This window comes from Zingiber officinale, chromosome 2A, assembly GCF_018446385.1.
Source record: "Zingiber officinale cultivar Zhangliang chromosome 2A, Zo_v1.1, whole genome shotgun sequence".
Taxonomy (NCBI): Eukaryota; Viridiplantae; Streptophyta; class Magnoliopsida; order Zingiberales; family Zingiberaceae; genus Zingiber; species Zingiber officinale.
This window is the reverse complement of record NC_055988.1, coordinates 107,367,444-107,390,910: the sequence shown is the minus strand read 5'-3', so window position 1 is coordinate 107,390,910 and position 23,467 is coordinate 107,367,444. Positions and strand designations below refer to the sequence as shown.

At 40.0% G+C, this 23,467-nt stretch overlaps 1 protein-coding gene and 1 long non-coding RNA gene across 2 annotated transcripts; both read left to right on the top strand.

Moving 5' to 3' along the window:
• The first annotated feature begins 733 nt into the window (after positions 1–733).
• Positions 734–1,476, top strand: LOC122039860. Its single transcript, XR_006128411.1, has 2 exons — positions 734–955; positions 1,297–1,476. It is a non-coding gene; the product is annotated as an uncharacterized LOC122039860 (long non-coding RNA).
• A 13,662-nt stretch (positions 1,477–15,138) lies between these two features.
• On the top strand, positions 15,139–18,698 carry LOC122041882 (FT-interacting protein 3-like). Its single transcript, XM_042601747.1, has one exon. The coding sequence runs from the start codon at positions 15,330–15,332 to the stop codon at positions 18,336–18,338; it is 3,009 nt and encodes a 1,002-aa protein (XP_042457681.1). The 5' UTR covers positions 15,139–15,329; the 3' UTR covers positions 18,339–18,698.
• The last annotated feature ends 4,769 nt before the right edge of the window (positions 18,699–23,467 follow it).

The window sequence follows — 23,467 nt, the reverse complement described above, 5'->3', positions numbered from 1 at the left end:
TCGGGTAAGCTCAACTTCGGATAACCCGAGTATTACCCAAGTGAAGAAGATAAGCTTGGAGGCTAATCTGCTTGTGAAAGGCACCTCCAACAAGGTTGGAGGTGCCTTCGTGCTTTTTGTATACAAGGCGCCTCCAACCTTTATGAAGGTGCCCTCAAGCCTTCTTTGAAGGTGCCCTCAATCGTATTAGAGGCGCCCTCAATTGTATTGGAGACGTCTTCAATAGCCATTAGCTGAAGATAAAATTTTATCTTCAGGGGATAAAACTTATCTTTTGGAGGCACCTTGAACCTCCTTGGAGGCACCTTTGAGCGACGAAAACCAATGGTAACATCATCCCAGGAGACTATAAAAAGTCCTCTGGAGTTAAGAATTAAGCAACAACTGAACAACAACTTTTGTATCTCATTTCTAATCTTTCTCTGAGCTTTCAAAGTATAAAATGTTTCTCCGCCTTTAACAAAGGAGATTTTTAGTGGAGCTCTTTGAACGTCTTGGATTAATAATTACCTAGGTTATAACTAAATAAATACTATATTTTTTTATGTTGTTATTTATTTTAATTAATTGTATTTAACCAATAAGTCCATTAATCGAAAAAAAATTATTTTTCTTAGATAATTTATCCTCTCTCGCCGACCTCTGTTGCAACAGTAGGCCACCTCACTTTTTTTTTCTTTTTATTTTCGAGCTCTATTCAAACAACTTTCTTTGCTCTTTTCCCTTTTTTTTGTTCTCGAGCCTGGTCTTTTCTTTGCCACCACTCTTTCCTCTCCATAATGTGTTCTCGTCGTGACTCTTCCCACTCCTCGACGTCGTCCTCGCCGCGATGCCTTGGCGGACGCTGTTCCTTGCCGCAACGCTTAGCTTTTTCCCTCGCTGCGATGTCGTCCCCTCCGCAAGATCTATACGCAACACTTTATGAGCACTGCTGTCGGAGGCCGTTCCTCGCCCGGTGAGCTTTCTCCTAACCTTCTTTTTAGGGTTTGGGCTTCATCTTCTTCTTCAGAGACACTGTTTTGACTTAATTTCTGTGAGGGGAGCATCTTCTTCTTCAGATCTTCTAAAGCATGCTCTAAGTACTCACTCTCTCATCTTCTGCCTCAACTACCACTTAGTGCCTATCGCTTCACTGATAGACCTCTCTTTTCATGCTCTCGATTTGGTTTTAAATTCTGAGTTTTGCTTCTTTATTCTTTGGAATTTTTTGTGCTTTGTTCTAATTACCCTAGCATGGGATATCTGAATTCGGTTTAATGTTTCTGTAGAATAATTTGACTGGTTTATTTTGTGTAGCATTCGGAGATGGACTTCTCGAGGGCAAAAATAGCCTGATGGTTTAGCATCCGTAGACCATGTGGCTTATGGAATTAAGAAGAGCATATCTTCTTGAGTCAATGCTCTGGTTATGACAATGTTATGTTATCTTGTCTCCAGATTTTAGAAAGCATTATTAATTTAAGATATTTTGTGACTTGGTATGATGCTACATTTATGGTATAACAGGATGAGAATAAAATATAGTACTCCCTACCTTTCTCTATTCAGATTGAATATCAGATTATCCATCAAATTTAGAAGAAATTGTCATCTATCTCTAGTCTAGATAAATGTAAATCTGCACACGAAATTAGTCTATATGTCATGTCAAAACATACAAGATGTGTAAAGATCCAAAATGCATGACACTTTTCTGAAACCCGAGGATGACTCTATGAAGAAGAAAAGTGATAAATACTAGACGATACTGGGCTGACTACGATGAGGTTTAAGTCTGGATAATGGGCCAAAGTCCTATGTACCGCCTCCAAAAACCGAACTAGTGTTAAAAGGTAGCACTAAGTCAGAGACACCCTCTCGATCTTGTAAGATTGATACATGGCGTCACCCTATATCTGAAAGGCCTCTATAAATGAATCCATTTGATTAGAGGCTCTTAATAAGGTAACAACCTTCGAGGTGAGGCGAAGGATGACATGACGCAAGTTTAGAAACTTTGATACTGCTAAGGGATTGAAGGCTCGAAAAGGTGGATTCTAGGGTGATCAGTAACAAGGTGAACTTGGAGGTAAGGTGAAAGACGACATGCGGTGAGCTCAAGGAGTTTGTTGGATCCAAGAGACAGAAGGCCTAACAAAATGAATCAATGATATTGAAAACTCGAGAGCTTGAGATTATTTTGAGCTAATAATATTTATTGGTATTATTAGAGATGATGTGTTTAATTACATAAGGGTAGACTACTTAGTGGTTTAAATGAAACTTTCAACTATAGTTGCCTATCCTAAGTCATAATTTGCAATTAAGCTCAATCTTAAGTTTGAACAAGATTTCATGGATTTTGTGAGTCAAGTGAAGTTGAGATCTCTAAAAAAAAAATTCAATCAAATTAAAGGTCTAATTGCTTTATAAAATCTCTTAATTATAAAGCTTTGAAAAGGTGTTCTTAAAACTCATTCTATTGAGGATCCATCACTCAAAGGTCTCCAAGGAATTGGATAAAATTAAAGGCATCAACACAATCTTTTACATTAAAAAATTATGTTAACATTGTTTGTTTCATACTCTCAACACAAATAGAGAGCAGATCCTCTGGTCCGCAAATTGCGGATCAAGGGATGGTCCATTACATGAGGACCCTTGATTTGGATGGATCCCATCTTTAAATAAATGGAGTCCATTCAAATCAAGGGTCCACATCAGTGGACCATCCCCTGGTCCGCAATTTGCGGACCAGAGGATCCCTACTGATACAAATAACGCACATGAGTGCGCCACATAATGGAATGTTTGATTTTGTTGCATTTTGCTGAATCATGCAGATAGATTTTGAAATTTATCATTTCGCGTACCTAACTGTCATAATATCTAAATCATACAATGCAACTCCTTATACCCCTCTTCATTTCATTTCTCTTAAAAGTTTTTTATTTTTCTTTAAATTTGTTTTACTCTTCCCATTCTTCCCATTCAAATATTTACTTTTCTCAATTTATCTGAGAGAATGAATACATTAAAGAAGTTTTGATGAGTACATTGATTTTAGTTTAAAGTGATTTAGAGTTTAGGTCCATCAATTAGTTTATACTTAAATTGGTTGGACTTAATTAGAAAATTTCGAATCACTTAAAACTAAATTCAATGTACTTTTGGAAGCTCTCCTTAATGTATCTATGCATTCAATCTGAATTCGATACGTAAATTGAGAGTGATGAATTTTTAAATTTGCAAAGGTTTGATAATATTTATCACAAACTCATTATAAAACCTAAGATAATAATATTCACTAATCAACACCACAAATATATTTTTGAGAGTTCGAAAAATATTAAACTTTTAGATTTTCGAATAGAAACTGACTGATGAACCGAGCTAAAGAACTCTAAATTATTTAAATGGGTAGAGAAAAAAATTTAGAGAAGAGAGACAAACTGTAGAGAGCACTGAAAGGAGGAGTATAACGTGATGCCCTACCTGATTTAGTTATTATAAAATTTAAGTACATGAAATAAGAAATCTTGAAACCTACTTTAATATTGTGAGTTAAATAAAAAATTAAAAGTTAAATTAAATTAAACCTACGTTGATTTTGAAAAAAGCTGACTAATTTAGTACAATTTGTGAGTTAATACCCGGCCCATTAAAATAAATCTCAAGTCCATCCCAAGCATTTCATTTCAAGAACACACATGGGCCGTAAGTCCTAAAACTTAAAATATATAGAAAATTTTAATGATAATAATTCTAAAGGTCATTTTCAAAGTGTTCATCCACACCGTCGATGCATAATACAACTAAGTTATTTTGAAAAAAGAATCGCTGAAATAATAGTCCTATAATTTTAGAGTTTAAAATAAAAAATAAAAAAATTATAATTTTAGCTGAAAAAATGAATTGTGGAGGAGTGGCACTTACAACTCGCTGTTGAGTGATTAAAACTCTCGCCACGTTATTCATCCACCCTCTTAATTATTTTGCACAAATCTCTGTGTGCCATTTCAATCAGGATCAGCTACTTAATGCCTGATGTTGAAACATCAAATCCATGCTTCTCATCTCATCCACACCAATAATACACTGAAGAACTTGCAGTAATCATCAGCTAAGAATTATTTATTTTACATGAAAATTGTCTGATGATTAATTCAGTGATGATGAGTTCATTGAGCTTGTAATTCAAGTAAAAAGGTGATCAGCAAGGTTGATGAAGAGAGTGAAGGCCTTCAGTATGAGTGTTGTTTGTCCTCCTGCACTTGAATGCAGATTGGCAAGTGCCAGCCACCATGAACAAGAGAAGAAAGGGAAACTCCACCTGCATGCTAAATGAAGCACAGCACAGCAAACTTGTTCTTTGGGTAAGGGAATTAATCAAGCAATTATTGCACCCACTTGCATGATTGCAGTTGAATTCAATACAATGAAATGATCAGAACATGTTCTGGACAATCTTTGTTCTGGTGATCAGAGTCAAAGCTTAGGTAACTTGTAGAGAGAGATGTGGTCATGGAGGTTGAAAGTATAGGCCAAAATTTCAACCATCAAATCATGATAGTGTCCCACTTCCCCATGATGAAAAATATGTAGAAATTAAGAAAAGGAAAAAAATAATCATATTATTAAATTTTAAAATTGATACAGGGTATAAGGTCTTATATAGTTAAGTTAATAAATCCTAAACTCTATTAAAAAAAAAAATCTAAATTATCCTAAAAGCTATAAACAAATAAATATATAATCCAACATTCTCCCTCAAACTCACGATGCTACAGTTAGAAACATTGAGAGTTTGTCAGATAAGAAACGAAAACGTGAAGCGAAATGTGACTTGGTAAACATATCAGCAATCTGTAGCTTTGAAGAAACAAAAGACAATGTGATAGTGTCAATCTGAAGATGGTGACGATAATGTGACAATCAATTTCAATATGTTTCATCTGTTCATGAAAAACTGAACTGTGTGTAATTTGAATAATACTCAGATTATCACAATATAACAGAGTAGGTTGAAGAAGAGAGACATCCATATCCGCAAGCAACCAATGCAACCAAACTATCTCACAAGTAGTTGAGACCATGACACGATACTCAGCTTCTGTGGAAGATCTAAAAATAATATCTTGCTTTTTACTCTTCCAAGAAATGAGGGAATCACCAAGAAAAATACAAAAGCCAATGGTAGATTTGCGATCCGTAGGATCACCAGTCCAATCTGCATTAGAGTATGCATGCAGCTCAAGAGATGAAGTAGAAGGAAATAAAAGACTTTGAAATTGAGTCCCCGACCCGAAGATACCTGAGAATATGAAGAACAGCAACCCAATTAACTGTAGTTGATGCAGTGACAAATTGACTAACCACATGAACAACATATGTAATATCCGGACGAGTCACGGTGAGATAAACCAAGCTTCCAACAATAATTCTGCACAAACTAGGATCCGGTAAAGGTGAGCCATCAGATGGAGAATATCGAGTATTAGTCTCAATAGGAGTATCAACAACTCTATTATCAGTAAGACGAGCACGCTCAAACAGATTAGTTATATATTTTGACTGAGATAAAAGATAACTTTTCGGGGAATAAGAAATATCAATGCCCAGAAAATAGCGTAGTATACCCAAGTCTTTCATAGTAAAACAATGAGTCAATCCAGACGTCAAGGAAGCAATTCCATCATAATCATCACCAGTAATAATCATGTCATCAACATATAATGATAAAAGAATATGACCTGCACTCGTATATCTGACAAACAATGCTGAATCATGATTACTAGGATGAAAATCACACGAAGTAATCACTGTAGAGAACTTCTCAAACCAAGCACGAGGTGCATGTTTGAGACCATAGAGCGCTTTACGAAGCCTACAAACTTCACCAGGTTTGTGTGAAATACCAGGAGGAGGTGTCATATAAACTTCTTCATGAAGATCACTATTTAGAAATGCATTCTTGATATCCATCTGAGTTATTTTCCATTGATAAACAGAAGCAACAACAATCAAAGTATGAACAGTTGTCATTTTTACAACAGGAGTAAATATTTCTTCATAATCCATGCCATACTCTTGAGAATAACTTTTAGCAACAAGACGAGCTTTGTATCGTTCGATAGATCCATCAGATTTAGTTTTGATCTTATATACCCAACGAGAACCAATAGTATGCTTTCCTGGGGGCAATGGAACCAAATCCCATGTATGAGTCTGATGCAAAGCAGTTAGTTCCTCAGCCATAACACTTTGTCAAAGTGGGTTACAAACAACTTCTTTATAGGATTCAGGCTTAGAAAGACAATGAATAGATGCAACAAATGAAGCAAAAGAGCGAGAATAACAAGAGTAAGCAAAATCTGGTAGTTTAGTAGACTTGCGAACATGAGTGGATTGACGACGGTGGAGAGAAGGATCATCCGCAACCTCAGGAGATAATTGGGTAGTGGCAAAAGGAGGAACATGTGGAGCAGATATCTCAGGAACCAAAGTATTAGATTCAATTGATCTACCAGTAGGATTTGTGGGTGAATCTTCTTCAGTATCGGTATTGAAAGGATCAATGCAAAGCAGATCTGACTTTGTCATATTATGCGAACTAGCTGAAATAGAAAAGAATGAAATATGCTCAAGAAACACAACATGATGAGAGACATACAATTTTTGACTAATGGGATCAAAGCAACGTTATCCTTTTTGACTAACACCATAACCCAGAAAGACACAAAGAGCAGACCGAGAGACTAACTTATTACGCTCTGCATGTAGACGAAGGACAAAGCAAGTACAATAAAAAACACGCAAAGAGTAATAGATAGGAGCATACCCATATAATTTTTTAAAAGGTGACAAACCTGAATTGTATGAGGTTGGACTTCTATTAATGATATGAGTAACAGTAAGGATTGCTTCCCCCAAAAGGCATTAGGGACACTGACAAACAATAAAAATGAACGAGCTATTTCAACAAGATGTCTATGTTTCCATTAAGCCACGTCATTTTGTTCAGGAGTATCTATACACGAGGTTTGATGAATAATATCATCAGAAGCAAGTAAATGTAAAAATTGATTCGAAGTTCAAAGTGTATTCACATCCTCCCCCCAAATCACAATGAAAATACTTTATGACACTAGAATGTTGAGTTTTCACAAGAGCTCTAAAGTTTTAAAAATTGTAAGATAATCAGACCTGTGTTTCATAAGATAAACCCAAGAGTAACGAGTGCAATCATCAATAAATGAAACATATTATCTTAACCCCCCTTTTGTAGAAATAGGAGAGGGTCCCCACGCATCAGAATGGATAAGATCAAATGGAGTAGAAGAAAAAAAAGACTTTTAGAAAATTGTAAAGTAGAAAATTTGACCAGTTTACAACTACTACAATCTGAAATATCAGAACTTTTTAAAGGTCCTAATGCTCCTATAGAGGCTAAAAACTACAAACAAGATCCTGAAACATGACCTAAGCGAGAGTGCCACAAATAAAAATCAGAAGATGAATGACTCAGATGAAAAGATGATAAATTCACACTTGAAGCTACAACTTCTTGTAATTTGAGTTGATCTAAAACATAGAGTCCTCCTTGCTTATGGCCTGTCCCAATCAACCTTTGAGATTGCGGGTCCTGAACATAACAATTTGATGAAGAAAAAAGACTCACTTAATTGACTAACAGAAATAAGATTTACAGTAATACTTGGAATATAATAAACATTAGTAAGAGATAAAGAAGATGTAACAATTGAACCAACACCTACTAATGACATAGGAGTACCATCAGCAGTCACAATAGATATAGATGAACTGGGAGAAAAAGAAACAAAAGATGACAAATTGAATGACATATGATGGGAGGCACCAGAGTCCAAAATTCACAAGGATGAAAATATACCTAAAATACCAGACGACGACAAACGTATATGAGAGGAAGCTGACATGGCAGAGGGCTGTGAAGTAAGGAACTGTTGAAACTGCTCAAACATATATGAATCAGATTTCCATGAAGCATCTGCACGACCAGGCATGATGACAGAATGAATAATTCTTAGAATAACCAAACTGTAAGGATACACATTTGTATGATCCGTAAAAACTGATGACAGGACGACCTGTGGTCACACAAAAAATATGAGGCAGAAAAGGATGTCAAATGTAGGAATCAGTAGCACAGGACGTCAGTGTCAAAATCAGTAGAAAAGGATGTCAGTGCTGAAATCGGCAATATAGGGCTTCGGCATCGAAATCTGTAGAAAAGAACGTCGGCGTCGAAATCGGTAGGACAGGATGTCGCTGTCGAAACGACAGAAAATAAATGTCGACGCCGAAATCAACAACAGCAGGATAGAAAATAGATGTCGGCGCCAAAATCAATAGCAGCAGTAGGAGACAGCAGCGACAATAGGAAGCAATAACAAGGGGCGGTAGAAAAAATTAGGTTAGAGAAAGAGAACCGCTCTGATACCACGTAGAAATTAAGAGAAGGAAAAAATTAATCATATTATTAGATCTTAAAATTGATATATAGTATAAGGTCTTATATATAGCCAAAGGGCCGATGACACTGGGTCATTTGGGGTGAACGTTATCATCTTTTTGCCACAAGTAAATGAGTCAAATTGTGCCCTCGTTGGTGTAGCCGAGTTAGAATTCGGACAAGACTTGCCGCCAATAAGACATGGTTCGATTCCTGTGCAAATATTACTTTGGGTTATCTCATGCCCTCTATTTAAAAGGCTGCTCCGATAAGGCGTGATCATGTCTGAAGGCTATAAGAAGATGTGCTAGCTCCGATGGTTGAAGATTAATGAGCTTCTCAAGATCTAAAGGAACTCCTTCACGTTCTTGCGCACAATCAGATGAGCCAACAAAGCGTTAATGACCTAAGACAGGGGTGGGAATCCTTGGCTAGATCCTCCGATACTCAAATCAGTCTCCTCTCTTGAAAGTGAAAAAAGAACAGTAGCGAAAATATAAGAAAGTAGGACTTCAGATGCAAATATTTACGTATCTTGCCAGCAGAGAGCATTTCTCTTTTTATACCACCTCACATAATTTCCACGATCGTGAGGTGGCCCCCGATTTGTTAGAGTTTATTAGATGATGGAAGAAAGTATAACCTGAGTGTTTCATAATAGTTCTGAAGAATCTTTTTCCTACCCGCAGATGTACCTCTTTTGTCGTTTCTGCTCTGCACCATTACTAAAGTTGTTGAAGGAGAATGCTATTATAACTTACTCATTAATGAGAAATCAATTAGTTTTCACAAGAGATTTTAAAGGAATATTCTCCGACAATTATGATAGGTTGTCAAAATATTATTTGTTGTTTGCCTGTTGAATGCATCTTAGTCATTCCACCAGGCCAGTCACACTACTTATTATTGTATTAATATGCTCAACCATACATTAAATACTGCAAGAACTTGTTCAAAAACTAATATAATACCCTTATTATGTCATAAGTTCACTTGAGGAGTTATATAATAAAGCATGTATGCTATAACTATATGTTAGGGGTACTATACCTTCATGTAATTTAAATCCATCCGACCTTTAACAGGCTAGGCATATACAAAGAGTCATATGCTCAATCTATCATCATCTGAACGATAGTATATGTATAAAGAGTTTTATGAGATGAAATATTATTAAGTCCACCCGGGCTTTGTCGGCTAGGTGTTCACAAAGAACCTTATGTCTGTTCAGCCTTTACTCTACCGAACGTATATCAAGAACTATATATATATATATATATATATATATATATATATATATGGGTCCGTCCGGGCTTTACCCGACCGAAGGTTCACAGAGAACCTTATACCCGTTCACCCTTTACACTGACGACAGACGACGGAGATGGAGGGATCGAGAGAGAGAGAGAGAGAGCAAGGAAGAGAGAGAGAGAGAGCGGAGAGGGAGAGATTTTAGTATTAACCTTTCCTGACGGGTTGTGAGGTCGGCCGGACGTCGGACAATGGAGACGACGGGAGCGAGGGGGGAGAGAGATCGGGGAGGGAGATTTTAATTTGGGTAATTTCCGCCGCTGAAGTTTTAACCAGAGGTCCGAAGGAGAGAGAGAATAAAAGGAATATTTTATTTGTAAGGAAACCGAGCTAGCAACGCCACGTCTACGAGTCGCTCACGGTCGCACACAAAGCGTCGCTTAGCATATATATATATATAGGTCCGTCTAGGTTTTGCCCGACCAGGTGTTCACAGAGAACTTTATGTCCGTTCAACCTTTACTCGACCGAACACATATTGAGAGCTATATATATAAGGTTGAGTATCCCTAGGTCCGCCTGGGCCTTGCTCGACCGAGTGTTCATAGAGAACCTTATGTTTGTTCAACCTTTACCCAATCGAATTCATATCGAGAGTTATATATATATATATATATAAGGTTAAGTATCTCTGGGTCCGCTCGGGTCTTACCCGACCGGGTGTTCATATAGAACCTTATGTTCGTTCAACTTTTACCCAGCTGAACGCGTATTGAGAACTCTATAGAAGGTTAAGTATCTCTGGGTTCGTCCGAACTTTGCTCGGCTGGGTGTTCACAGAAAATCTTATATTCGTTCAGCCTTTACCCAGCTGGTTGAGCTTCGCCCGACAGATCGTATGTTAAGAGTTTTATATAAGGCTTGGCTAAATCTCAAATGTCTAGAGCCCAGACAACTCTTTAGCCGATTAAGCTCACATGGAGAGCCTTACGTTCGATCAGCCTTCGTCCAACCGAATTCTTCTAAGTCTGACCGACCATTAACTGATCCAGCACCCTATTTCTCTTTTTCATCATAAAACCTTAGAATTCTTTTATTCTACCAAGCTTATAACTGATCGACCCTATATGAGCTTTCTACTTTGGAGCTACATGAACGAGATTTAAGGACTCCGAGGCCAAGTGATCAATAAAACCAAATAACGAATACCACTCTATTTCTACTTTGACCACCACCTTATCTTGATTTGACCTCCACATCATCTCCTAAACCTACTCGTCATAACTCGTATTAAGGCTGAATAAATTTCTATGATTTATCCTCTTCCAGAGTACGTGGAGCTACTTTGGAGGAGCCGTAAGATGATAATTTCATCTTTTACTCCTCCACTAAGATGATAATTTCATCTTTTACCATTCATAAATTAATCAGCTAAATTGAGTTAAGGTTTATGATGTTTAAATTTATTTGAAAAAGATAAATCTAAAATAAATTAAACAGTTGAAATTAAGTTTGTCTTGATTTCATTTTTTATGTTTAAATTTGAGTTGAACTTGGTTTGTTTACCGGCACAAGAAAGGCATGGGTAAACGTAATTAAAGTTGAACACAACTAATAAAAAGGTAAACAATTAAATTGTCGCTTTTATTTTTATTATGATTAAAAAGGTGTTAAAAGAATGCTTCAATTTAAAAAAAAATATATTAAAATAATATCTCATTTCATTTCCTGTAAATATTTTTAGTAGATTTGGTTAAAATTATTCCACGTTTAGTAATTTTAATCAAAACTAGCATAATAATATTGAAGTGAATTTGATTAAGTTGAAATAATTTATTTTGTTATATTAATAATTTTATCAAATAAGAGTAATTTTCTTTTATTTGCAATTTTAACCAAAGTTATTAAAACAGAGTCCAAATAAAGATATTTTCAAAATAAAAATGATATTGCTTTTGAAAAAACAAAAATGAAAACACATCTTTTTAATTTTTAATAAATAAATTATCACCACGATTATTCAATCTTATATTTATACTTATTTCTGACATATGTTCACGAAAAAAAAAATCCCTTTGACCTTTAAATTAGTTTAGTCATCGATTATAAATTAATCCTATCATTTACAGCTTACCCTTGAACCCTCTTATATTTATACGTTGTAATTTTAATCAATTCTTTATTTTCATATAATAATATAATAATGATGCTTTATTAAATTGGACTAAGAGACTCCATCTTATTATATTTTAATATTTTATGAGTCTAGGTATCTACCTTAAATAACTATAGAATTAGTCACATCTATGGTTTTATATTGAGTATATAAATGCATATGATTAGTATCTATTAATAATATTATAATATATAATTAATAAGCATCATAGAGCTGAATATTTGGTGATGATTCAAGTATACGATTCACGAATAAAAAATGAAAGTGAATATTAAGATGAATGTGAGTAAAAGAGGAGAGAATGGATAAAGTTATATCTATTGAGAGAAAATTTTTATAGATATATTTAAGATGGTATAAATATGTACTTAGATGATAAATAAATATTTTAGTTATGTTAGATTATATAATTAGAATTATTTATTTATAGTCTTGAGGATAATTTAGTTTTTTAACTTTTTAATTTAGGGTTTAGGTTTTCTGATAATTCACTATATAAGACTTTGTACTATTTATTTTCTAACAACTTTTTTTTTTTGTATTAATCAGCAAAGACAACTACTTTTCTTTGACATTAATTTCTACATGACATCAAAGCCTTCATTTTTATGTTTTTGATAATTAAATTGAAAAACTATTAATTCGATCCACAATTTTCGCAGATCATACAGTTTTGATTGTGTTTCTTTTGTTTTCGCAATACTTGGTTTTGTTTGGTGTTTGGTTATTCATGAACACAATTTATTCTATCATCATGAGTGACCGCACAGAAGATTCGCTTCAATCGATCAGTGCCCGATTGGATGGAAAAAATTATTCGTATTGGGGATATGTTATGAATTTTTTTTTACGAGGAAAATCTATGTGGGGATATGTTTCAGGTGTGCAAGTTCAACCTACGGACATTAATGCTGATGATTATGCAAAGTCGTTGGATATTTGGGAGACCAATAATGCGAAGATTATTACATGGATCAATAATTCTGTTTCACACTCCATTGGTGCTTAGTTGGCCAAGTACGATACAACCAAAGAGGTTTGGGATCATCTGGTAAGATTATACACACAGTTTAACTTTGCCAAACAATATCAATTAGAAGCAGATATACATGCACTTCGGCAGTAAGATATGGGGATCCAAGATTTTTGTTCTATCATGTCGGAACTATGGGACCAGTTAGCACTCAAAGAATCCTCAGAATTACAGCATTCCCAGCTTATGCCACTCGTAGAGAAGAGCAACGTCTGGTCCAATTCTTGATGGCTCTTCGTGATGACTCTGAAGGATTGCATGGAGCAATTTTGCATTGTAGTCCTCTCCCTTCCGTTGATTCAGTAGTACATGAATTGTTAGCTGAGGAGATTCGTCTTAAGTCTCAGGTTGATAGGAGGACTGTTGCACCATCTACGCCATCTGTTTTTGCAGCACCGGTATATGCCACATAATCAAAGTAGGTCGACTTCAAAGGTTTCTAGTGATGAGTGTGCTTATTGCAAAGAAAAAGGACATTGGAAGTCTCAATGCCCGTTATTGTTGAACAAAGGTAAACTACCGTAGCAGCAAAAACGACCACCACAATAGCAATATCAGCAGCAACGACCTCAACAACCATCATTGCTACATTAGAATGCTTTATGAAAATCTGATAATCAACCACAATAGTCGCCAAATGGACTATCTCAGTCTAGTAATGCAGTGGTTGCCCCTTCTTTAGATCCTTATATGCTTGAGCAGTTTCAACAATTCCTTGCTTCACAGCCTTCTGTCATGTCTGCTTCTTCTCATATAGGTTTGTCATCCTCTGGTACACCAGGTATATCTTCCTCATTAGAACTCTATGCATACTCTGATGTTGATTGGATAGGTGATCTTACGAATCGTAAGTCAACCACTGACTTCTGTATTTTTCTTGGAGTTTCTCTTATCTCTTGGAAAAGTAAGAAGCAAGATGTTATTTCGAGATCCTCCACAGAAGCTGAGTATCGTGTCATGACTACCACTACTTGTGAGATTGTTTGGCTACGTTGGTTGCTTGCAGATATGAAAGTTTTTCTTCAGAAACCTTACTACTCATCATTGTGATAATCAGAGTGTCATTCAGATTGCGCAGAATACAATTTTTCATGAGAGAACGAAGCATATTGAGATAGATTGTCATTTCACTTGTCATCATCTATAGATTGACACTATCACATTGTCTTTTGTTCTTTCCTCACTATAGATAGTTGATATGTTTACCAAGCCTCATTCCACTTCGCGCTTCCAATTTTTATCTGACAAACTCTCAATGCTTCTGCTGTAGCATCGTAAGTTTGAGGGGGAGATGTTAGATTATATAATTAGAATTATTTGTTTATAACATTGAGGGTAATTTAGTTTTTTACCTTTTTAATTTAGGTTTTCTGATAATTCACTATATAAGACTTTGTACTTTTTATTTTCTAACAATCATTTTTTTGGATTCATCAATAAAGAGAACTACTTTTTTTTTATATCAATTTCTACAAGATAATGTAAAATTATGACAAGCACGCATCCCGAGTATGAAAGAGATAAAAAAACTTAATTAGTATTAATAAAATAAAATAAAATATATTTAAGTATAGATGATAATATAACTATTTCCATCGATTATTCGATGGTGTAGAGGCTCAACTTCATGTGGTAAGAGAAATTCAACGAGCGAGACTCGAACCTCAATTCAAGGGATTGCCATCAAACCCTTTTACCGACTGCGTTGTGCGGGCAAAGTGAAGATCTAACAGGAATATATATGAAGTTGATTATTGTTTTTACAAAGTTTGTCACCTCCACACAACACTATAGTCTTAATTAAGTACATCACTCATGGTCGAGAGTTTCAGGATTTGATACTCGGAGTGCCATTATCTGAGATTAATCTTTTGATCATGCACTTTTAACCGTGTATCTGTATTTATCTTTCCATATCCATATAATCGGTTCTAGAGAAATTATTGATGCGATGATTCTATAATTTTTTTCTTAATTAAGTTCATCACTCGGTCACTCCTAGTTTTAAAAACTATTTAATTAATGATTAGTGCTTTCTATTAACTAATGATTCATTAATACGAGTGCCAATTATTCTTTGATATAAGAATTATAAAATAGATGTTGACACAAAATAGGGCTGCATAAAATTTCCAAGTGACCGTAGAAGATGAATACGTGAAACAAGGCGTAGGGAAAGCTCCCTTCCGACAGACCAGCGGGCACGAAATCTACGCTCGATTGCCGCCAGCAAGAAGCCACGTGGCTGAGCACGATGCGGCGGCGGCCCCCACGCTAACTCCGCCTCCCCTCTTTATTTTCCCTTCGTAACGATCGTTTTTGCGGAGCCAATGCCATCGGTGAGCATAAGATCGAACACCTGACGGCTGATCGTTTTGTTAATTGGAGTGAGGAAGATGAAGTTGGCGGTGGAGGTGGTGGACGCGGCGGAGCTCATGGCCAAGGACCGGCACGGGTCGGCGAGTCCCTTCGTGGAGGTGGAATTCGAAGGGCAGCTGCAGCGCACGCAGACGAAGCAGAAGGATCTCAGCCCCGCCTGGAACGAGACTCTGCTCTTCAACGTTCCTGATCCTTCCCAGCTCCCCCACCGCACCATCGAGGTCTGTGTTTACCATGACGCCACTAAGCCCGGCGGCGGCGGCGGCCACCAGCGCAACTTCCTCGGCCGCGTCCGCCTCTCCGGCGTCTCCGTCGCGCCCTCCGCTGCGGAGGCCGGAGTTCATCGCTACCCTCTCGACAAGCGCGGCTTCTTTTCAAACATCCGCGGTGACATCGCCCTTCGGGTCTACGCGCTGCCCGACGCCTTCCCCTCGGGCCCCTCCCCCGCCCCGGCTACCCAGGTACGTGACGCTCCCCCCCTTTTCGTCAGCGAGCCGGCGTCAATCGAGGCTACGGGTTTGAAGAAGTCAACAGATGATGAAGCGAAGGATGAACCGCCCCGATCATTCTTCTCGATTCCGGCGGCCTTCGGCGGCGCTGGTGGGCAGATGAACCAAGCGGCTGCGGGAGGGGCGCCACCGCTGGTCCAAGTACGAGCAGAGCCATCTGCGGCCGGAGCACCAGTGCGGCCGCCGGCGATAATAATGGCCGGCAAGCCGGAATTCGGACTTGTAGAGACTGCCCCGCCACTTGCAAGCCGCCTGGGGTATCGCACCAGTGACAAGATGGCCGCCGCTTACGACATGGTGGAGCAGATGAGGTACCTGTACGTAAACGTGGTGAAAGCCCGCGACCTCCCCACCATGGACCTCACCGGCTCCCTCGATCCCTACGTGGAGGTGAAGCTGGGCAACTACAAGGGCGTCACCAAGCACCTGGAGAAGAATGCCAACCCGGTGTGGCGCCAGGTGTTTGCCTTCTCCAAGGGCAACATTCAGGCGAGCCAGCTGGAGGTGGTGGTCAAGGACAAGGACCTGGTGCGGGACGACTTCGTCGGCCGCGTCGTCTTCGAGCTGACGGACGTGCCGCAGCGCGTGCCCCCCGACAGCCCGCTCGCCCCGCAGTGGTACCGCCTCGAGGACAAGAAGGGCGACAAGCTCAAGAAGGGGGAGGTCATGCTGGCCGTGTGGATGGGCACGCAGGCCGACGAGGCATTCCCGGATGCTTGGCACTCTGACGCCCATACCGTCGCCGCCGCCGACGCCCTCGCCACCACTCGCTCCAAGGTCTATTTCTCCCCCAAGCTCATCTACCTCCGCGTGCAGGCCATCGAGGCGCAGGACCTCGTCCCAGCCGACAAGAGCCGGCCGCCGAACATGATCCTCAAGATTCAACTCGGGGGGCAGGTCCGCCGCACGCGGCCAGTAGCCGGCACGACCAACCCAATTTGGGGCGACGAATTCCTGTTCGTGGCGTCGGAGCCGTTCGACGAACCGCTCGTCTTCACGGTCGAGGACCGGGTGGCCGCTAACCAGGACGAGCCTGTCGGGCGGCTGAACCTGCCTGTCTCCGCCGCCCACAAGCGGACAGAGAACAAGCAGTTTGAGTCACGGTGGTACAGCTTAGCCAAGCCGAGCGCCTCGAAGGAGGAGGCCGGCGGCGACAAGAAGGAGAAATTCTCCAGCAAACTCCACGTCCGCCTCTACCTCGAGACGGGATATCACGTGCTCGACGAATCGACCCACTACAGCAGCGACTTCCAGCCGGCGGCGAAGATCCTCCGCAAGTCGAGCATCGGCATCTTGGAGCTGGGAATCCTCAGCGCCCGCAATCTGATGCCAATGAAGGCCAAGGAAGGCCGCACTACCGATGCTTACTGCGTCGCCAAGTACGGCCCTAAATGGGTGAGGACGAGGACTCTGCTTAGCACCCTGTCTCCGCAGTGGAACGAGCAGTACACTTGGGAGGTGTTCGACCCTTGCACAATACTCACCGTCGCCGTGTTCGACAATGGCCACCTCGCCGGCCACAAGGAGGACGCCAAGGATCAGCGAATCGGAAAAGTACGCATCCGCCTCTCCACGTTGGAGGCCGATCGCGTCTACACCCACTTCTATCCCCTGTTGGTGCTTCAGCCTTCCGGAGTGAAGAAGACCGGCGAGCTGCACCTCGCCGTGCGCTTCTCCTGTACCTCCTGGATGAACATGCTCGCGCTCTATGGCAAGCCGCTGCTCCCCAAGATGCACTACACGGCGCCCATCAACGTAATGCAGATGGACGGCCTCCGCCGGCAGGCCATGCTGATCGTGGCGATGAGGCTCGGCCGCGCGGAGCCGCCGCTACGGAAGGAGGTGGTGGAGTACATGCTCGACGTGGACATCTACATGTGGAGCATTCGCCGGAGCAAGGCCAACTTCGACCGCCTCACCTCTCTGCTCTCCGGCGCCACCGCAATCGCCAAATGGTTCGACGCGGTGAGTAAATGGAAGAACCCACTGACCACGGTGCTGGTACACGTCCTGTTCCTTATACTGGTCTTCTTCCCGGAGTTGATTCTGCCGACCATCTTCCTCTACTTGTCCGTGATCGGGATTTGGCGCTACCGGCTCCGGCCGCGTCACCCGTCGCACATGGACCCGAGGCTGTCCCGCGCGGATTCGGCGAACCCGGACGAGCTCGACGAGGAGTTCGACTCGTTCCCGACGACGAAGGCCGCGGACCTAGTGCGGATGAGGTACGACAGGCTGCGGAGCGTGGCCGGACGGGTGCAGACGGTGGCAGGCGACCTGGCGTCGCAGGGCGAGCGGGCGCAGGCTATACTGAGCTGGAGGGATCCGAGGGCCACCGCCATCTGCGCTCTGATCTTCCTCGTCCTCGCCGTCGTCTTCTACGTGACCCCATTCCAGGTGGTGGTGGTGCTCGTGGGTATGTACCTTCTCCGGCACCCCAAATTCAGAAGCAAGATGCCGTCCGTTCCATTTAACTTCTACCGCCGGCTGCCGTCTAAATCCGACATGCTTCTCTGAGATCTTACAGTGCAAATAGAAATAAAAGTACATCTGTGTACCTAAACCTCAAGAATCTGTGAAGAATGTGCAAGATAAAGATCGTCTGTGTCGTCTTTCACGGTGGAAAAGGTTAAAAGTGATCAGGGTGGATGAGAATCCAACAGTTGAGAATTAGTCGACACAATGAAGAAGCTTCTGTGGGTGATCAAGGTTTCTTCCTCGTGTCATAATTCAGCGACATCTTCTCGATCATGCCAGTGTGTGTATTCTGTGTACAGTTTGCATATAAACTATATGAGTGCGATCATAATGTGCGTGTGCGGGTGATCTACTTGTTACTGAAACTCTGGAGTAATAAAATGACCCATTTCAATTTGATTTTTTTTTTCATTATATATTTTTTTTCATAAAAATTTAAAAGTTCATAAAAGTCCTTCCTTTTTATTCATCATAAAAAGGTGAATAAAAAGGACACCCAACTAATGTATTCAATCAAATTTGGCTGTCCATCATCTTTAGCTATCCACCTAAAAAAACCTAGATCACCATCACTTAATTACTTTAATGTCTTTGTGTTTCCACCTAAACTTGTTCCTCTGGGCCGAGTTACTCCTTCTCTTAGAATAAATGGGGAGCACGCACAGTATGTAGTCTATCAGTCCAGTAATTTATAGCTCAACTGTTAATTAAAGAAAATTTATTTGTTAATTTATTGGAACAGGATATCAATCCTTATATACTTAAGAAATTAAGAAAATGTTCTGCCGATGCATTATTGCCCCAAGGCAATAGATGTAGTTTTTTTTTAATTAGCATTAGTATTCAGTTTACATCGATTACACCTTGGGGTGACTGGTCCCGTTTCATGAACATTTTTTATTAGCCACTAGGGTAAATTAGAAAGCGCTTGCAGTGAATATTCCATTAGTATAGTATTTTTAAGTTAACTATTCACTAAGAAAAATTTATCTGTTAATTTATCGAGATAAAACTCAAGTTTTAGATATTTAAGAAATTAAGAAGATACTCTATAGCTGCGTTGATTCATAGCAATGGATGCATCTTTTTATTCATATTAAATGTGGCTAAAATTAATCATGCAACAATTAGTAAAAATGAGACTTTTTTCTTGTTTAATCACTTTGGAAGCATGAATAAACTTTAAGAGTCTCTATTGAAGAATTTTGGTAGAACTCTTGAGGAGAAAGAGATATTTTGTTTTTTATATACTAAACTTTTGATTACAAAGCCATTATATAGACTTGAAAGAAACTTAGAGGGTAAGTAAGCTTAAATGCTAAACTTAGAGGGTAAGTAAGCTTAAATGCTAAACTTAGAGGGTAAGTAAGCTTAAATGCTAAGTAACCATTTAGCTTATCAAGGTGACTCTTTGATTCAATTGCATGCATGATGGAAGAGTGATGATCCAACTTCCTTATATTGATGGTCAACACTTTAACTTTAACACTCCCCCTTAATGTGTTGTCGGATTCCAAGTTTGGCTCGGAGCTGTTCAAATCTTTCTCTCGGAAGTGCTTTTGTGAAGATGTCAGACAATTGCTCCTCAGATCGACAGAACTCAAGTTGAATTTCTTTATCTTCAATTGCCTGTCGAATGAAATGATGCTTGAGTGCTATATGTCGAGTTCGGCTGTGGTGAACTGGGTTCTTAGCCATAGCGATTGCAGATTTGTTGTCGCAGTATAGCACGGTTCCTTCAATCTGATGATGACCGAGATCACCTAAGATTCTTCGAAGCCAAATTGCTTGTGAAGTGGCTACTGATGCTGAGATGTACTCGGCTTCCGCAGACGATTGTGCAACACTTTGTTGTTTCTTGGACAACCATGAGAATATTGCTGAACCAAAAGAGAAACAGTACCCCGAGGTGCTTTTCATGTCGTCTAAGGATCCACCAAGATCACTGTCACAATAACCGACAAGGTTAAGTGCGTGATTCTTTTGAAAGCTTAGACCGAGGTCGGTTGTCCCTTGAACATATCGTAAGACGCGCTTTGCTGCACCGAGATGAAAATGGCTCGGACTCTGCATAAATCTTGAGAGTAGACTTGCAGCATACATGAGATCAGGTCTAGTTGCTGTGAGGTATAACAAATTACCAATGAGGCTACGGTAATGAGTGACATCCGCTGCTTTTCCTCCATCTTCCTTTTTCAATTTCTCCCCCATAATGAGTGGTGTAGAGACAGGATTGCATCCCAGCATGTTGAATTTCTTCAGAATCTTTTCTGCATATATCTTTTGGCAGATAAATACTATCTCTTCTTCTTGGTAGATCTCCATGCCCAAGAAATGTCGAAGTAGACCCATATCGCTCATTTCATACTTTTGAGTCATGTCATTTTTGAACTCTTCGATCATCTTCTTGTTGCTTCCAGTGAAAATTAGATCATCAACATAAAGAGTGACTATAAGAACATCATTACCTTGCTGCTTGACATACAAAGTTGGTTCACTCTTGCTCTTCTCGAATTTTGTTTGGTTGAAATAGTTGTCGATCTCACTGTACCAAGCGCGAGGAGATTGTTTAAGTCCATATAGCGCTTTCTTAAGTTTGTAGACTTTTCCTTCTTTTCCTTTTAGGATGAAACCCTGAGGTTGATCTACATACACTTCTTCCTTCAATTCACCATTGAGAAACGCTGACTTGACATCAAGCTGATAAAGTTTCCACCCTTTGCTGGTGGCGAATGCAATTATAGCTCGGATTGTGTCAAGCCGAGCTACTGGGGCAAACGTCTCCCCGTAGTCAATTCCAGGCTGTTGAGAATAACCTTTGGCAACTAGTCTTGCTTTGTGTTTTTGAATAGATCCGTCTGGGTTGTGCTTGACTTTGTAGATCCATTTAACACCTATGACTTCTTTATCTGTCGGTTTATCAACAAGCTCCCATGTCTGATTTTTTCAATCACACGGACTTCCTCCTCCATTGCTTTTTTCCACGATTCTTCTTTGATTGCTTCGTCAAAATTTTCGGGCTCAACTGAACAATAATTGCACGTAGCATATATATCGTCTATCGATCTATACCTTTTTGGAGTTGAGCTCGGGGATGAGGAGTTTGATGAAGTCGAATCAGCTGAGTTGTGGCTTTCTTCATTGAGTTGAGCTGAGTTTGGATCTGATGGGCTTGTCACTGATGAAATAGGCTCATCGTGGTCTTCTTTGTCAGTGATGATTAGAACGTCTTTCGTCTCGACTTTGTTTTCTTCCCAATTCCATGAAGCATTTTCATCAACTTGAACATCTCGGCTGATGATAACTTGACTTTCTTTTAGGCTAAACAGTCTATAGCCTTTGCTCATGGTGCTGTAGCCGACAAAAATACATCTTTCGCTAGATTCGTCAAGTTTACTTCGTTTCACTTTTGGAATTTGAGAGTAGCATATGCTTCCGAATACCTTGAGATGGTTCACTGATGGTTTTCTACCACTCCATGCTTCAAACGGAGTCTTGTTTGGTATGGCCGTGGTTGGACATCGATTGGATAGGTAAACGGCAGTGTAAACTGCTTCAGCCCAGAAGGTTTTGGGTAAACCTTTCTCGTGTATCATTGATTTTGCCATTTCAACGATCGTCTGATTTTTCCTCTCGGTAACACCATTTTGTTGAGGGGTGTACCTAACCGTTAGTTGTCTTTCTACTCCTTCATCTTCACAAAACTTGTGGAACTCCTTGGAAGTGTATTCCTTGCCCCTATCACTTCGTAGGGTTTTGATGAAGCATCCACTTTGTTTTTCGACGAGACTCTTGAACTTTTTGAATATCGTAAATACTTCGGACTTTTGTCTCATGAAATAGACCCAAGTCATGCGAGTGTGATCATCGATGAAAAGAATGAAATACCTATTCTGAGCATGAGAAAGGGTGTCCATCGGTCCGCAGACGTCGGTGTGGATAAGTTCCAACTTTTCTTTAGCTCTCCATGATACTCCTTTTGGGAAAGGAAGTCGATGTTGCTTTCCAAACGCGCATCCTTCGCATATATGTTGCTTTCCTTCTATTTGAGGAAGTCCTTGCACCATACTCTTGCCAGATAATTCTTTGAGGCTTTGAAAATTAAGATGACCAAGTCGTCGATGCCATAAGGTTGATGTCAGGTAGTCTGAGGTAGAAGCTCGATGAGCTTTTAGATCGGCATAATTGATGTTGAGAGCGAAGCTTCGATTGACCATTTTGATCTTTGTGAACACCTTTGACTTATCTCTCCTGTCAAATATAACACATTCATTGTTATCGAAGCAGAGCTTGTACCCATTTTCCACCAATTGTCCAAGGCTGAGTAAATTTTGACTCAAGCTCGGCACACACAAGACATTGTTGATGCAGCTCGGGCCTTCCTTCGTCTCGATGGCGATTCTCCCAAGTCCTTTTGACTTTGTTTGCTCTCCGTTTCCAAACTGAACAGGAGCATTGATGCTATTGTCGATCTCAGAGAAAATTTCTGAGATCGGCGTCATATGGTTGCTACATCCGCTGTCTAGCAACCATTTTCCTTGCTCCTTGTTGGTGGCTGTGTGACATACATAGAATGTTCCATGTGTCTCCTCAGCTGTTTGATTTTCTCCAACCTGATTTGCCTGATAAGAGTTCCTACTTCGGCAATCTTTGGCGAGGTGACCAAATCGATTGCATATTTTGCATCTCGATTGGCCTTTGAACCAACAGTCCTTCTCGGAGTGATTTGGCTTATTGCAGTTGCTGCAATTCGATGAGTTATCTTTACCTCTTCCTTTTGAGTTACGTCCACCTCGTCCTCTTGATTTCCATCCACCTCGTGATTGGCCCTCTCGTTTGTTGTTACCAATTTTGAGCTTTGATTGGAATGCACCCTCTATTGGCTTTTCAGAATGTCTGGACAATCTTTGCTCGAACGATTTTAGGGACGCCATCACTTCTTGAACTGTGAGTGTTGTTAGGTCCTTTGTTTCTTCAATGACGGCAACAATGGGATCATATTTCTCAGGAAGACAGATGAGAATCTTTCGTACCAGTCTCTGATCTGTAATATCTTCACCATGAGATTTCATTATGTTGACCAAATCAAAGATTCTGGTTGAGAATTCCATGAGCGTTTCTTTCTCCTGCATCTTGGCATTTTCGAATTCCTTGAGTAGTGATTGGAG